Genomic DNA, 17,385 nt, shown 5'->3' with positions numbered 1-17,385 from the left:
CGCCGATCCCGTACAATTTTGACCGAAAGTGGTTTGTGAACTGTTCGCGCCGGTGATCGCCGGCTAACGGGAGCCAGACTTTGTCAAAATATCAAACCAATACTTGTCCTAAATTTTCCTAAATTGAAGCTAGAGAGGAGGTCCGTTCGCCATTCTTGTAGTCGCTTCAAGGTGGCAAATAAGTCGACATACCAGCCCGTCCTTCTCGGATGATCTGCTTGACCATTGTGCAACTTATGAGACAAATACTATTGAAACAAATAAAAAATATGATGGATACATTGGCAAGTTCTTGTGACTTCACCAACGTTTGTAAGCATAATTTCGACACAATCGCTTACTAGACTGCAATAAAAATGTGTAGAAGTATTTTCATGATCTCCAGTAAAAGGTAGAGCCAAGAGTACATTACCCCCCCCCCCCCCCCCCCCGGGGGTTGCGTACTCTTGGTAGCACCGAGTGGCCATGGCCATCACCGAAAGACCTTGAACTACTAAAGAAACAAAGAATTCAAGCTTCAATTGGCAAACCTGTCGTAGGATTTGGGCACATTCTGTACTACTTTGTAGTATATTTGGTACTCGAACCGTATGCGCAACGGATCGGGAGCTGGCTCACCGCCGATGTCTTGCGGCGCCGATTTTGCTTATGTGAACCAACCCTTAGAGCAGGAGCCATGCGGGGAAATAACAGCGTATACCAAATAAGGAAGGCCCCAGGCCTTGTGTGAAGACATAAAATAAAGACCATTATGAATCCGTTTACAGGAGATAGATAAATAATTTGACACCGAAATAAGGCATACTTGTCCCGTAGAGGCCTAAAAGGCGCTTCCAAGTGCATAACCCACAGCCCCACCCACAGCATCTCACCTTCTCATAAACGTATCTCTTATTGGCGATGGTGCCATCGTGAGAATAATGAATTCAAGCAAACAACAACAACAACAACAACAACAACAACAACAACGACGACGGCGACGACGTCACAGAAAGAACCTTACTGTCCCATAAACCATTTAAAACGCATATCTTTCACTCTGTAAATATGTAATGCAAAAACAGTGTTTCGAGCAACGCTCATTTTCTTTTAATGGCTGTCCCTAATGATATTTTGGTGCCATGATTTTTGCGTGTATTGCAGGCAGTAAGTGCCTAGCCCAGTCCGTGCCATTTGGATTTGTGAATAGCACGTTTGTAAACCATGAAGTTCGGGTTTCGTGTAACGCCGGTTATGACGGCATATACAAGGCCAGATGTACGGAAAACGGATGGAAAGCGACGAGTATCGTTCGACAGATAACATCTAGTTTCCGGCGGGTTACGTTATGCGACGGTAAGTTTATTCATAGAAATAGAGAGATTAATAGAATAACAGGTTTATTGCATGATCGATTATGTTTCGTTTTCGTATCATTGAAAGAAGTAAATTATTGTGTCCATTCCCGAAGCGAACTCACGACGGCAGCTAACATCCGGTAAACTCTAGCGACCCATGCAACGCCTAAAGATTGTGGTGAAGGGATAAGTGTCACACCCTCTGGTACAAGTGCCGAGAAACCCTATTAGCCACATCCATGTACCCCTTGTGCCTGGCCACAAGTTCCCAGTTGACTGTGGGTAGCCGCCTGGCTGCAAAAGCCGCTTCCACGCAGGACTTGAAACAGGTACCTCTCGTATCTCAATCATGGCCTTGGAAACGACTGTGTCTGCCTGGTTTTAGTTTTGTTGCATGCATACAAGAGTTGAGTTGGCTCAAGAAAATGGTTCAGCTTTGTTAGCCATATCCAGACGACAGCTCCAGGAACATCAGCACTGAGACAACAACAGAAACACAGGGGCAGCATCGTGTCTCCTGTTTAGACATTGTGTTAACTCAGTTGGGGTAGTGCAGATCTACAAACTTCACTGCGGTAATAATTTTAAAGTTACCTTTTTTCTGATAACAACTACACCATAGCTCAGTGGTTAGAGCATCCCTGGCCTCAAGCGAAGGTCCCTGGCTCGAATCATGGCGATGATAGTCAAGTTTTCGTCCCGTTTGCATCTTTCCCTCAAACCAGTGCATATTTTATGACTTGAGGCTCCCGTGTGTGCCATTGTCTACATGAAGTGTGTGGGCTAGAGTGAGGGCTGTGTCCTATCCACCGGAACACACTTATAGAAAGTGTTAGTAACGAAGTATGAACAAACTGTGAGCGGTCTTTGCTGGGACGGCAGCTACACTATACAAGTAGGTCATTGGTTAGAGCATGGCTGGCCTCAAGCGTAGGTCTCTAGTTCGAGTGGCGGTGACAATCAAATTTTTCTTCAGCTCATTCCCGTTTCTTTCCCTCTAACAAGTGAATGTTGTTTTTCTGGTCACCTTTCTATGGCACAGCGATGCAGCTCAGGTGCCAAGGAAAGGATGTACCTCATGGTCGGATCCATACCTCGAAAGGTTTCACCCACTTTACTCCCGTATGTGACAATGGATATCTTGCCCGCCGTCATCATTACACATGCAACCCATTAGCATCTAATATTTTCCAAGCCGGCTGGCATCAAAATCAGGGAGATGGCTGTGCCTCAAGTGAGTACTACTATGACTACAGAATTACACCTACAAAAAGATACACTTTTAAGAATTAAAGCAGTGGAGAGTTTTGCTGTCATGTGGAATACGCGCGCACGTCCCAACCAAGTCTACCGGTAATTCCAGTTAAGCAGAACGTTTTTTTGAGAATATTTTCAGTGCTCTACGGGTGGAACAAAAAGGAAGAGCATTATATTCAATGTATTGGAGACAGCAGCTTTAATTCAGCCACAAGTAGGGTCCAGCGGATAATGTCGGCATTATATTCGGCATCATGAGACTATAGAATCGTCATCCAGCTTATTTAAACGAAGCAAAACGAGCATTATGTTTACACGGTGTCTTGTCTGCACATGCCTGCCTTTGCTTTTAGTGCATACATGCCCAGGAAGTGGCATTCAATACGTACTCTACCAGAATGAGGATAATCCGTTGCAAACCTATAACAATCACCTTGTAAACTGCGCAGGAAGTCCAGAAAGTCGTTTGCCAACCTCCGCTGATTTGCCCTGTATCAAGTTTGTGCTCAACACGCACAGGGAGAAATTCCCGGAGCATAATTTCACGACTGTGTTCTTTTATGCTAATGGAGCAGCTAGTACCATGACCATGAGTGTCAATGGAGAGTTAAGTACATCTCGACTATCGCAGGCACAGCGGAACCAGGTATTTCCCGGAGCTAAGGCTGCCATGTGCATACCAGCCTGCCAGCAGTTGGTAAGATTAGGTGGCTATGACCTGACCAGTTTAAAAGCAGACACACATATTCATAATGTAATGGTAACAGCAGATAAACACTAGAATTTTAGGGATTATATTTTATTATCACTCTCTGATTATTGACTTCCATTGATTATCGCTATACCTAAGCAGTCAAATATTCCTGCATATTTCATTCCTTAGGGCTATATTGACTGCTTATATTTGACTGCTTAGGGCTCTATTGACTGCTTATACTATTTGACTGCTTAGGGTTGCGCAGTTGAACGGTGTCTAGTGCATGGTCACTGTACTTTCCCGGGTTGCACTAAATGCATGCAGTAGACCATATTTGGTTGTAACCAGGCCTCTTTAACGGACAAATTAACACAATGGATTAAAATGCGATTTGAAATTTGTGACTGTATATAGTATCTACATGTAGTTACAGTGGTGGAGATTCACTCTTAACTCGTTTCCATATGTCCTTTTCCTTTCTACGATTAAATTGCAAGAAATCATATACTGGAGAAGAAATCAGAAAAATGCGGGTGTGAAATAAAGATTTTCAAACCCAAATCAACTTCAAAACAATTTGTTTTATAAGACTTGAATTCTCACTTGACTGACTCACGACTGCTATCTAGAGCACACGAGAAGTCCATCGAACCGTCCAGTCGGCAAACCTGCAAGAAAGCACCATTCCCTGCATATTACACAGTGTTTTGGGGAATTCACCCCTTATAAGTTGAGCTTGAGTAGGCTGAGGAAGATTGTGCCTGAAGAGCACCACTTATATGCTGCTCTCCAGAATTCAAGTCGGCAGGAAAACCGCGAGCTCCCATGTAGGGAGCAACACACTCTTCCCTTCTCAATCAATAAACTCAATTCAAAAGGAGAAAAACAATAACAAAGCAAACAAAAAACATTGTAATAATTAATAAGAACACTAACAACTTCAAACTTAAAAGTTCAAGACTAATACCTTCATCCAGAAAAATCAAAAACAAAAAAACAAAAAACTTGATAAACAAGTAGACACGGTATAGAAGATCAGAAAATTACGTAACAAGCCGAGACTCAGCCACCGCGACGGAACTATCCACAAAACGTTGCACGGGAAACCCCGACGAGAACGAGCACCAGGGGTACAACGAATACTGGATCTCAGTAAGGAGAAAGAGAGACGGGCACGCAGCAGACTGATGACAAGGGAGTATTCGCTACCAGAAGACTCACATTGTAAGCGACAAAGACGTTTAGAAAAACAGTGCACAACGGGTAACACCACCATGAGTACCGAACACTAGAGGGGTGAAAGAACCACGCTGTACATTGAGGACTCGCGACCCTTAGAATCCTCATGTTGCTTGTAGAGAGCGCCGAGAGATTTGAACCGATAGGAAGGGGCATCTGGGCAAAAAAGCCTTACATCAAAAAAGAGACTCTTCACCACGGCTCCAACTCCCCCAAGCGCTCACATCGAGTCTGGCCTCCTCACTTACATCCAATTTTCGAAAACTAAGACGTTCGCCAGCTAGAGGTGCGAGCGTAGGTTCGCACCAACCTCGGTCCTTACTTTCTATAAACAAAGCAAAACAAAGTTCAGGTATGCTATGTCATGATACATCAAGTGTTGCCCTCATGCTCGGTTAATACAGGAGATAATAGATATCGTAAAAGATCTCATCTCTTTCGTGCAATAATGCATACTTATAGTGGACCCCACGTGGATTATTGCGATTTTCACTTAAATCGCCCCGAACGCGGGTTCTCCTTTTCCTACAACAGGTGAAGCTTTCATTTAGGAAAACCGCTCAATGCCCATCTGATCTCAATTGCCTGCTTGCCTCATCTCGTTAGTTATAAATGTGCGAATCAGTAAGAGATCACTGAGAAAGGAAACATTGATGGGTAATGCTTATGAAAAGTAGATATACATGACTGTATATTTTGGTTCGGCATTTGAAATCGTATTTCACGTGGTTATCGTTGGTGTGAATACTTCTGAAACCTAACGTCAATGATAACGTCAATGATAACGTCAATAATAATGTTGACGCAGCTGTAGTGGAACGAGGGTTCGCTGCTGCCGCTCATCATCTTTTGAACCTTCATGGTCTGTATTTCACATTGTTCTCACTGGTCATTCTCGTGTGTTGGGTTTACTTTCTCACTACCCTGTTCGTGTGTCTCCAGCGAGAGAACAGGCAACGCTCAAGGGATTGATTCAAGTCAAGTAGCTCGCCGTACAGTTTGAATTCGCAGGGGCCGGGATGAATGATTCCATCTACATTCCACAGCTGACTACATCGCTTTGCTTATTTGTTATGTAATCGAGCGTACTCTTTGAAGCATTAGCACACAACTGCATTTTGTTATTTTGGTTACTTGGAAAATTCAAGTCACTCCTTCTGAACAGATAGCCTCGGATATGATCGTGGAAATTCAATTTGTTCTTTTCGGTGTTGTTGTTTAACATCAAAAATCATTGCCAGTAAAAATTATCAGAAACTGATTGAAACTGGAAAGCAGCCGACTGGCGTCGTGAACACGAGAAGCTAACCCTAAACCACGCCGGGTTCACGTGCGTTATGATGAACTCGTTACTGTTGACGTTTCACGGCTTGCTAATGATCCCTGGCCCTTATGTCTGTTGAGACCCTCAAAAGCCATGACAAATATGGGCACGCAAGTTGCAACCCAGGCCAACGGAAAAAGGAGAGTATGAGGATAGGTACGGGGTACATGCAGACCAGCTTGGAAAAGGCTGTAGAATGTATTGGAGGAGGTACCTAACATTTCAGTCTATGTCAATCTCTTTCTTCGATTGGTTGGTTGGTATGATTTTATTTTTACTTCGCCAGGATGAACAGGCGTTGCAGCCTTCTTGCCAGGACAAGTGGATTGACAAATCGCTCACAAAAAGTCTAAGAGAGAAAGAAATATTACATGAGAGGGTGAAGCATGCAATTTTATAAGAGAAATATTACATGAGAGTGTGACGCATGCATGATGGGAGAGAGGGAGAGAGAAAGAGACAGACAGACAGATAGGCTCGCGAAATAATGGAATTATGCTTTAATGGATTCTCGCTTTATGCTCGCTTAATCCCCATATACAGCAGGCAGGCATAGTGGGATGGTCTAAGACCATGATTGAGAAACAGAGGGTACCAGGTTCAAGTCCTGCTTGGAAGCGGAAGGATTTTTTCTAGCCGTGCTGCGACCCACAGTTAATTGGGAACTCGTGGCCGGGCACGAGGAAAACATGGATGCAGTGAATGGGATTTTAGGTCTTTGACCACTTGCTGGTGAGCTGATCTACTCACCTCCCACCGCTTTGGGAGCTGCATCTGGGCCTTGATCCTTGAAGGGTGGTGGCGTTCCTACAGATGCGGAAAACCCGGCTTCCAGCCGAGTCTCACGCGAACCGTGAATTTTTTTAATCCCCATATTATGCTTTGACACGGAGGGATACATAACGGTTATCACTTTGTTGTACTTATGGAGCCTCAAAGTTCGGAAAACTGTGCCTTTTTCATACTGCAAGTGGCCATAAGTACAACAACAGACATGAGTATCCCCATACCAAGGTGTCCATGCATGCTAGAGATCGACATGGAAAAGAGAAAACATGACTTCTTCTATTCATTAGTTGACTTCGTTTGTATTCTTTTCAGTGCCAATATAAGTTTGAGTTCCCTTTGACAATTATCATGTTCAACTGCCTTCCTCCAACCGATGTCAACCTCACCCTGCGAATAATCTGCTCATCTCTCCCGTAGCTCCTCCTCCTCTACTTCCATCATGACCGAACAGCAACTACAGTGCACACCTCAATTGTTTTAAAACTATTTATAGAGCAATATCCATAGCCTGCGCAGTCATGGCTGCTAAAACCCAGAGGTCATGACTTCGTAAACATGCAATATGTACATGTACCGGTACGCGGAGTTTTGCGGACTACCCGTCGCTTTTTTGTCCACCCAGGGATACGTGATAAAGGCTGATTGACTCGCACCGTATGCTCCATGTACTGTATCAGTGAGAGAAACAACTTTGAAGACGTTCGAGTATACAATAATGTAATGCCATGATTTCTACTCTGATTTTCATTGAACACACTATCATCATGACCTCTGAACTCTTTACCATGCAGACTACCAGCACTAATCAGATGCATTGTACACAATTGTTTAGCCTACATACTAGAACTGTCGCGCAGTCATGTAGTTGCGATCCTACCTCTGAAAGGATGTCCAATGACGCTCCAAATTGTCCACCGCCAAATTATGCCAAACATTATGCCGGCATACTCCTCTGGTGCCTACAGACAGACAGAGAGACAGACAGAGAGTCAGACAGAGAGACAGACAGAGAGAGAGACAGAGAGACAGAGAGAGACAGAGAGAGACAGAGCGAGACAGAGAGAGAGAGAGAGAGAGAGAGAGAGAGAGAGAGAGAGAGAGAGAGAGAGAGAGAGAGAGAGAGAGAGAGAGAGAGAGAGAGAGAGAGAGAGAGAGAGAGAGAGAGAGAGAGAGAGAGCAAAAGAGAGAGAGAGAGAGCGAAAGAGAGAGAGAGAGAGAGCGAAAGAGAGAGAGAGAGAGAGCGAAAGAGAGAGAGAGAGCGAAAGAGAGACAGAGAGAGAGAGAGAGAGAGAGAGAGAGAGAGAGAGAGAGAGAGAGAGAGAGAGAGAGAGAGAGAGAGAGAGAGAGAGAGAGAGAGAGAGAGAGAGAGAGAGAGAGAGAGAGAGAGAGAGAGAGAGAGAGAGAGAGAGAGAGAGAGAGAGAGAGAGAGAGAGAGAGAGAGAGAGAGAGAGAGAGAGAGAGAGTGAGACAGAGACAGACAGAGACAGAGACAGACAGAGACAGAGAGACAGAGAGACAGAGAGACAGAGAGACAGAGAGACAGAGAGACAGAGAGACAGAGAGATAGAGACAGAGACAGAGACAGAGACAGAGACATAGACATAGAGAGACAGAGAAAGAGAGACAGAGAGACAGACAGAGGGAGTGAGAGATAGAGAGGAGAGAGGAGAGAGAAGAGGAGAGAGAGGAGAGAGAGACAGAGAAACAGAGACAGAGAGACAAATAGACAGAGACAGAGAGAGACAGAGACAGAGACAGAGAGGCAGATACACAGAGAGGAGGAGAGATATGGGTTGTTAAAATGGATTTTTACACGAAGTTAGATACACGATAATGTTAATATGAATAAAGGCTGGGCAAGTCGAGAGCCGTGGTAGGAGCTTTAAATGTCCGGCAATCGCCTTCGGTACGGAGGGCAACTGGGAGAGCATTCCACAGAATGTTGACTGTCGGTGGAGTTTATCCAGGAGCTGCTTTGAAAGACTAGAGAAGAAACAATTGGAGCCATAAAACAGATCAGCCTGTATCATGCTGACATAAAATTGGAATTCGAACGCTAGAATGCACCTAATCGATCACCTCTTTACAATCAATTTTTGAAACCGCTATCACCAACCCCTGCGGGGCAGTAGCGCAATACAGTCAAACCTCTTTAGGAAGAACAGTGATAAGGCGAAATTTCCAATGACTTTCCAAATCCTGCTCCAAATTGGAGGACGTGCAAGTCACCTTCCACGTCGCCTTCCCCCTTCGTTTTGCGGGACACTGTATAAGAGCACTTTGTTATGAATTATTATTATTCCCGTAGCTATGCAGAAGACATTACTTCAGTAACGTCTGGCGCTAGCCAGGGTCCACACAGCTTTAATTACCGTTGCTATGCAGAAGACGTTACTTCAGTAACGTCTGGCGCTAGCCAGGGTCCACACAGCTTTAATTTGGTGTTTGTTTGTTTGTGTCACGCCTGGAGCTATCCCGTATCTGTCCCGTATCTGTGACTACAAAGGCTCTACAGGATTGTACATAACAGCTGTCCAGCTCTGCTTTGCACTTCTCTGAACTTCTTTTTCCTTTGACTTGATCATTGGTAGTTTTCTACAACTATATTGACCTGAAAAGACCATAACAGCTGTCCACAATATGGTACGCTTTCCAACGGCCAAAGAGAGTTGGAAAGCTTGTGTCTTTGTGGGTAACTTGAACATTTGGGCTCATGCAAAATCGCACCGATTTTGGGATTTCCCCACAACTTTTTGCGTCAGCAAAAAATGTTGTGCTGGACCGCATTCCTGTCACTTCGCAGTGGCTTTTCGTTAGTGCAGTTTGTATCCTACCCTCCCACCCCTGACTTCTGGGTGTGTGTTTATCGATATTATTATTATTATGAAATGACCCAAAGGCAATGTGCCTATCGAGGGGTTCATTTGATTGAAAGAACAGTAGATGTAGATGTATGTACAAAGAGAAGTAGGGATTGATGAGGAGAGAAATGGGGAAAATCAACTGCAAGGTGGCGGAATTCCGTTGATTGCATAAGCATAGTCAGCTGTAAATTTCCTGAGGGCAGCTTTGAACGTATAGAGCGAGGCTTCCGATGTTAGACTGGGGGGTAAACAGTTCCATAGAATAGCATTTCGGAACATGAAGAGAGACTTAGGCAATGATTTAAATTTGGGAAGAATGATTTTATTTGGTCGTCGCTCACTATTCGTAATCTTGAAATGGAAATCAGCAAGGTAATCACGATGTCACGATGATGGAAAACATATCTGTGAAAAGTAGTGAGACTGATGATTTGACGACGATAGGCTAGTGACTCTAGGGAGCATTTAGAATTTAAGACAGATATGGAAGAAGTGTAATCAAATGCAATTTTTTTCTTTTTCAGTAGAGGTCTAGCAAACCTTGCCTGTAATAGACCGATCCCCTTATTATACTGGGTTCGAGCACGGGGGCAACCTCACGATCGAGCGATCGAGCTAGTTTTTGAACGTGACAGCATCTTTGACAGTGTGTTTCAGGTTTGTTTTGGAATGTCTTCTGCTTAGTTCAAGTAGTTTGCGATGGCTTCGAGCGGTGCTGAACCTCCTGCTGGTAGGAGCAGAGTCTCCGAGAGAGACATGGACTGTGATGCAGCTGTAGGAATTTTTCAAGGCGCGGGAGGGAACGATCTCGGGCCACAAACAGGAGTTACTCCAGAGGTGAGTTTTTTTGTTGTTGAAATATTCGAATCGTGAATCGTGTTTTGAGATTTATTTTGTGCCTAGGCTTTAGCAGACCGTATTTCTTTCTCCCTGAGATCGGTGCTGAAGACAATAGTAACCTTTTTCTGGTCTGCCTTTTCCTCTCCAGAGCCATCTTCTATGAAGGTAACCGTGGTGCTGCCAAGTCACCAAGTCGCGATCGCGATCAGCAGCCCTGAAGAGGAAAAATCGATTTTCCAACGATCTGGTTGGACATCAGCCACTAAAGTACTTCTGATTTGCCTGTAATGACAACAGCAGCCATCCTTGGACACCTTGCAAAGACAGGAAAAGCCACTGGTGGAAGCGACTGCTATGAGGTGACGATAGCAGTGCAGTGGTGATCGCTGTTTTGTCAAGTCGAAGGGCTAGCCAACCCAGAGGAAGCAAAACAAACGATGAGCGGTGCGTGGTATTATTTTGTTGAGCGTGAAGAGCTAGAGGAGGACAGTGCAAACACATGGACGGAGTGGATGGTGTTTGAAGAACAGTGTGCTGTGTGCCGGCTGGTGGTGATGGTGGTCTTTGTCAGCATGTATTCGTGCTGCTTCTTGTGCTGGAACACTTCTCGCCCAGGAAGGCAGATTGCGTGCTCCCTGGCCCTCAGTCGGCAATGGGGCATTTGTTCCAGGAACATTACCCCAGAGCCAGTGATGAGTCGTACCTTTGAAAAGTTGAAGCTTGCTGTTAATCGCAAGCGTAGCGCAGTGGATTGCTCCCTCTTCGAAGCACGAGGGCCAAAGCTTGCCGCTGTCTGCAGCAAAGTGTGTGCGGTTCTTTCGAACCTATGAATATACCCCCCTCTCTCTCTTAGGAAGACTGCATATTCAGAGTGAACTATTTTCTAGTATATTTAATGTGAGACGGGCTATTTACGCTCAAGATGAAGATACAGTTTTTTTCCGTTCTATACCTTCCTAATAAAATACATCGTGACAGAGCTTTCGGCCATACTCTGCTGTACTACATCCTCAACCCGCCACCACCATGCGCTCTTGGCCGAACTAATGCACGAAGCATAAACACACCAGCACAGCAAGGACACTTCCGTTGACAGATATTATTTACGCCTCTAGACAGCTGTTTCGTTTCTTCAAGCTCATCGTTAGAGGAGGATAGTAGCAGGATACTAATGATGAAATAATATAGGATGATACTAATAGACGGTTTATGGTCCGATATTGATGATTGGAGATCTAAGAAAGCAATGACAGTGATTGCGAAATGGATAATATTTTCATGATTATATGCCAGTCTGGTAATGCGTTGTACTAGTGAACAGTATTGAAATCATCACTGCATTCGATGTAAATATTGGTAAACCTTTGGTTTCCGTATTGGAAAAAAAGAACCTGGTTGATTTGGTTGCACCTGCGACTGGCTACCGGGTGTTGTGATCAGCAATGTTACCATGGGAGAAAATAAGAGCGCAAGGATCTGTTGGGTCTTGTTGTGCTGTGCCGTGCCGGTGCGAGAACCCTAAGTGCATGACAAAATAGAACTGTTTCATCCCCATTGCAGAAAGTCTTGCGGTACATGGCATTGATGACTGAAAATCTCGCCAGCTCACCCAGATGGGGATCATGCCCAAACGGAGGAACAAGACATCTTTCCAGCTCAGCTAGCTATATACCGTGAAACGGATGGTTAACTTGTGCCACGCATGCCAGCTTCTGTTCCATTCGGCCCAGGCTTAGACACATCAATGCCAATAGCAGCTGATCCTCCATTACATGCTCATTGGCGATTTACGGCCACCTCCAACTGTATCTGCCGTCCCTCAGCTTCCGTCTTCGCAGATCTGGCGCGGCGCAGTACATTTTCTCGGCTAGGCTCAAAGAAGTCCCACAGAGTGGTCCAAACACCTGAAGGCAAACCAGTCAGAAACTGGAGCGGCTCAGAGTCTTTCTTTATGTTATTGTACGTAAGCTGTTTTTTGGCTTTCTTCACCCCAGTCCTCACATCGTCCAACTGCTCCACGAGACTCTGTACACGAGCTCTACTTGCTGCCAACTCCTGATGCAGATGCTGCACTTCCATTACAGGACCAAACTGCACTAAGCCAGGTTCCTTTCCAACTCAAAGTGCCGTTGCCTCTCAGCAAAATACTGGTTTGCGAGCATGGGGAGCTCGTGATGGCTGATCCAGACGCTGCACTTCCATGACCGAACTGCACTAGGCTCAGCAAATACTGTTTTGCGATCATGGGGAGCAGGGCGTCCAGACTCCACTCTCTTGCGAAAAGCAAACCTGGTACCGTAGGACAGCTGTTTGGTTTCCTGGACTCATCCTGTCCTTGTAGAGCTGGGCAAAACGATTTCGATTTCGGGATCGAAATGATCGCTGCAACTCAAATATTCAGAGTGACCCTAAAACTACGTCCTTCCTCACGGGGAATAGCCTGGATCCGCTTGCTCCAGGCCGCTGTGGCTCCACACGAGGAAAGGAGTGAAATGACTTGTTTGCTTCGTCTTCCTGTTCTGACAGTGAGGAACGCAGCAATGATCCTGAGAAGGCATCCTGAAGTCGTAAAAAGGAAGACGTCTAAACAAAAACAAAACAGCTCAAATCAAAAGTCCTTGTGGCATTTTTTTGTAGACAGGCTTGCACTGCATGTAGATCTCGTGTGCTCTGCACTTCGCGATCGCATGCGAGAAGTCACGCACAGTCGCGGTGAGGTTGGTCGCGTGTGTGCAGCAGGATCCCACGCGACTGCGGAGTTGCCCCCTTGCTCGAACCCAGACAATAATAAGGGGATCGGTCTATTGATCAAGAGTGGTCATGGGTTTCTTATTAGATCCAAACGACCACACCGTACAGCTATATTCGATCACAGGTCTTACGAACCATTTGTACAGTATGATCATTGCCGAAGGCGTAAGTTGCTGGGACATAATTGACAGTAGGTGCACTCGATATCTGAACTTCGAAGTTATTGAGGCGACATGTTTGCGGAAATCCAGGTTGTCGGTCAAGGTGATGCCAAGATGTTGCAGTTCAGAAACCACCGTTAATGGCTCATTGTACATTTGGTATTGGATTCCTGCAGGTGGTGTATCATTGACAGCTCTGTGGCACGACTGCTTTTCTTTTTTTAGTTAAAAAACGTAGGGTTGGTGTGTGCGTCGTGGGCCATTGTATGGTTACATACAGCTTCAGATTGTATGGCTAGTGACAGGGGGGTTGAGTCTGCAGGGGAAGAATACAGTGATTGAACTGAAGCTGGATGGTGACCGTGTGGTGAGTGTACGGGGGTTTCGACATGCCGTCCTGGGGCAGGGATGTCGGTCCTTTAGCTTGGACAGGTGTTGTTACATTCATTGTAACATTTTGTCGTTTTCTGTGTGTGTTTGCTGTGCGACTACAGTAGCAGCAGTGTCTTGTGCTATTTTTTTATCAAGCCCTATGCGTACAATTATTCAAGAAAGAAAAAGAAAAAATATCAGGAAGGAGATAGTAATAATATTAACATCAATAATAAAGCCATTGCCGAGCCACCGTGCTCACAGCATAGACTTCTGTGTGTGTGTTATTGTTGTGAGGGGGACCACAAAGACTTGCTGGCTTCCGTATCTGTCCCGTACCGTACCAATATTCGTCGTATTATGTATACGACTCCCTGATGTAGACGGAGATTTGGAAAGAAATAGAGAGACGAGGAGGATATTAATTTAGAATAGACGCTGAATAGGTGATAGTATGCGTCAGCAAAAACATACTTTGGAAGAGAGATCCCGCCGTCTCCTAAATAAGCGTGAACGGGTGATTCAGCGCCGGTCACAGGAAACGTTGGAAGAGAGATCCCGTCGACTCCAGAACGCCCGTGATCGGCAGAGTCAGCGCCGGTCACAGGAAACGTCAGGACAGACATCCCGGCGAGTCCAGAACGCCCGTGATCGGCAGAGTCAGCGCCCGTCCCAGGAAACGTCGGACGACACAAATGGTAGTGCGAATTCAAATAAAAAGCAACAACAACACAAATGCAAGAAATGAGCATAGGAGGCTTAATCGTGCTGATTCGCGCCATGCTGCTGCAGCTGCGCACATGGAAACTGTGCGGTCTATGGTAGAGGAAAAATCATGCAATGACTCGTGAAGAGCGCCAGCAGTATAGCCACCTATATAACAACCTACACAATGATGTGGCCAATCAACGGAAGAAAAACATTTCCATCAGTTCTAATACTGGGTCCACCAAGTTAAAATTGACGCTTATCTTCTCACTTGGTTTTTTGGTGTTCTGCCTGTGCCACACGGCATGGAACCACCGATTCACCATCCGAACATAACCATTGACCATTGCATCCGACGACATGGCAGCACAAACCATCACAGAAGTTGCGAGTCGATCTTTACTGGACGATGACGAGACCAGTACGATATTTGACAAAGCGGTCTAACTACAATTCGAAGCAGCAAAGCAGCACACCACCGAACTTGGTAGAGTCATAAATAGCAAAGATAAGTAAAGAAAGGGGAATGCGTTTTCGCAAAGCTTCCCCTTTCTTTACTTATCTTTATGACCCACCCAAGTTGGGTGGTGTGCTGCTTTGCTGCTTCGAACTGTAGTTAGACCGCTTTGTCAAATATCGTACTGGTCTCGTCATCGTCCAGTAACAATCGACATTCTTTGTTCCGTTGGGACTGTAGCTTTTGCTCGTTTTCGTTGCGCTTGCCTTCCCCGCTTTGGTCTTTCCATAACCTTGAACCTTCCAAGTTGGAAGGCTGTCGGTTAGCGCTACGGAGATGTGTTGAAGCTAGGTGTCAGGACGTCGAATGTCTCAGTACTCTGTCAGTTTTGTGCCTAGTTATTGCACTTTCTGACTGTATTATAGTATCTGGTTACAGTGGTGGAGAGTTACTCTTAACTCGTATTCTTATGTCCTTTTCCCTTCTGCAATAATTATTGTTATTATTATGGGGGAATCGTTTACTGGTGTGGTATCCGGTGGAGGTTGTTCTCTTACACACGTTGAGTGGGGTTGGGCACGATAGGTGCGAGGTATGAAAACTGGTGCATGGGGATTGAGTGGGAACACGGTCGTGGCTGCTGTTGAGCGGGGTTGGGCACGATAGGTGCGAGTTATGAAGACTGGTGCATGGGGATTGAGTGGGAACACGGTCGTGGCTGCTGTTGAGCAGGGCTGGGCACGATAGGTGCGAGGTATGAAGACTGGTGCATGGGGATTGAGTGGGAATACCCTGAACTGTCGTAGTATGAAACATAAATTGGCTGATATTACAGACCTCCTTGACCACCATAAAGTAGACATTTTGTGTATAACGGAAACATGGCTAAATTCGTGTATCCCAGACGAGATCATTTTATACCGGGTTATGACCTGTTCCGTCGTGACCGGTCCCAGTGCAGCACTGCATGGAGCGACTTGGGTGGTGGCGGGGTAGCAGTCTTCTCTTCGTCAGCCCTTTGTGCTATGCGCTGCCGGGATCTAGAGTGCAACCATTCAGAGATGATAACTGTCGTTATGCAACCAGGTTGATCATGCACGTCGCCTTTGTTTGTCCTCAAGGTTGCAAGAAGAGTTAATAATCTTTTCTTTTTTATTTCAGGATTACCCAAAGGCTAACGCCTATCTGGGGGATCTCCTATTTGTGTATGTACTAGTAACATAGTTATGGATGCGAGAGAAAGTGCGCAAAGTGAGTGTGAAATGTTGGTTTTAAAAAGGAATAATAAGAAACACAAGGAAAGAAAGTGAGACAGAAAAGAAAAGAACAAGCATGTAAATCAATGATTGCACATCAAAGGTGTACCAGTGCTGTCGAACTGATACTTAGCAATGTGAATACGTAAATGACGCTTGAATTCAGATAGGGAATCTAAAGTTGTCAATCGGGGTGGAAGACAATTCCAAAGAGAACCAGTTTTCTGTAGGAAAAGGGATGAAAAAATACGACCATGTGAGTTAAAAACGAGCTTTTTGGGCCTACGGGCACTACGTGATATGGTTATCGCAAAGCGAGAGAGATATTCTGGGTGGAAATTGATGTACTTAAATAAAACCACAAGAGAAATAAAGATACGGCGAAATTGCAGAGATTCTAAGTGACACAATCTATTCAAAATGGATTTTGATTCATAGATATCAAAGGTTATTTTTGCAGACTTCAGGAGTCGCCGGCAAACCTTAGCCTGGAGTACATCAAGGGACTCTAACTGAGCGGATGTGATCCTAAACGACCACACAGGAATGGCATATTCAATTGCCGGACGCACATAAGACTTATACAAGAGGAGAATATGGGACGATGGTAAATGTCTGCCCATGAAACATAACAGGTTGACTCGTTGCAGTTGGAGACGTTACGTGCACTACTTAGTCTCTGTTAACACCCCGAGTCTGTTATTGTGAAGTAAGTAACTGCCGCTAATCCAGAATACCTGTGTTTATCGTGGAAGGGGGGAATCAGCATCCCGTCTGGTCCAGCGTGGCGTAAGTCTTCCATGTACCCCCATTATTCGCTTCATCTACTCCACAGTGCGTGCGTTCGCGTTAAGGAAGGACGTCCTACCACCTACAGGTCAACTACCCTAGTTCACTGCCGACGTGCGAGAGTTGGCAATATACGCGCCGATAAGCACGTAGGACCCTTCAACATCTGGATGCATGAATGCAACAAAACGCACCGCTACACGTTTTTCCAACACACTCACTCTCCAGTCGACCACGTAGGGGACGCCAAAACATGTATGTATGTATGTATGTAGCTCCGTATCCCATTCTATTCTTTTTGCATGTATGGATATTTATATTTGAATTCGTAAGTACACACGGGCTACAAGCCCAATTACATGGACTAGTTGACTACAAAACAAGTTTGTTTTGTAGTCAACTAGTCCATCACAATGTCATGCATGAGGAGTACTGTAGGAGTTTGGCTTTCGGCTTGTACAATTCGTTTTCGCAAAGCTTCCCTTTCTTTATTTATCTTTGATATTTATGACCCACCCAAGTTGGGTGGTGTGCTGCTTTGCTG

General features: G+C 45.2%; 1 protein-coding gene across 1 annotated transcript; it reads left to right on the top strand.

Moving 5' to 3' along the window:
- The first annotated feature begins 1,149 nt into the window (after positions 1-1,149).
- Positions 1,150-5,752, top strand: LOC135818847 (uncharacterized). Its single transcript, XM_065332061.1, has 4 exons — positions 1,150-1,335; positions 2,380-2,571; positions 2,948-3,291; positions 5,473-5,752. Exons 2-4 carry the CDS (start codon positions 2,382-2,384, stop codon positions 5,500-5,502), a joined length of 564 nt encoding a protein of 187 aa, XP_065188133.1. The 5' UTR covers positions 1,150-1,335; positions 2,380-2,381; the 3' UTR covers positions 5,503-5,752.
- Positions 5,753-17,385: the final 11,633 nt, after the last annotated feature.

Source organism: Sycon ciliatum, chromosome 6, assembly GCF_964019385.1.
Source record: "Sycon ciliatum chromosome 6, ocSycCili1.1, whole genome shotgun sequence".
Classification (NCBI taxonomy): Eukaryota; Metazoa; Porifera; class Calcarea; order Leucosolenida; family Sycettidae; genus Sycon; species Sycon ciliatum.
The sequence above is the reverse complement of the archived record's forward strand: the minus strand, read 5'-3'. Positions and strand labels throughout refer to the sequence as shown.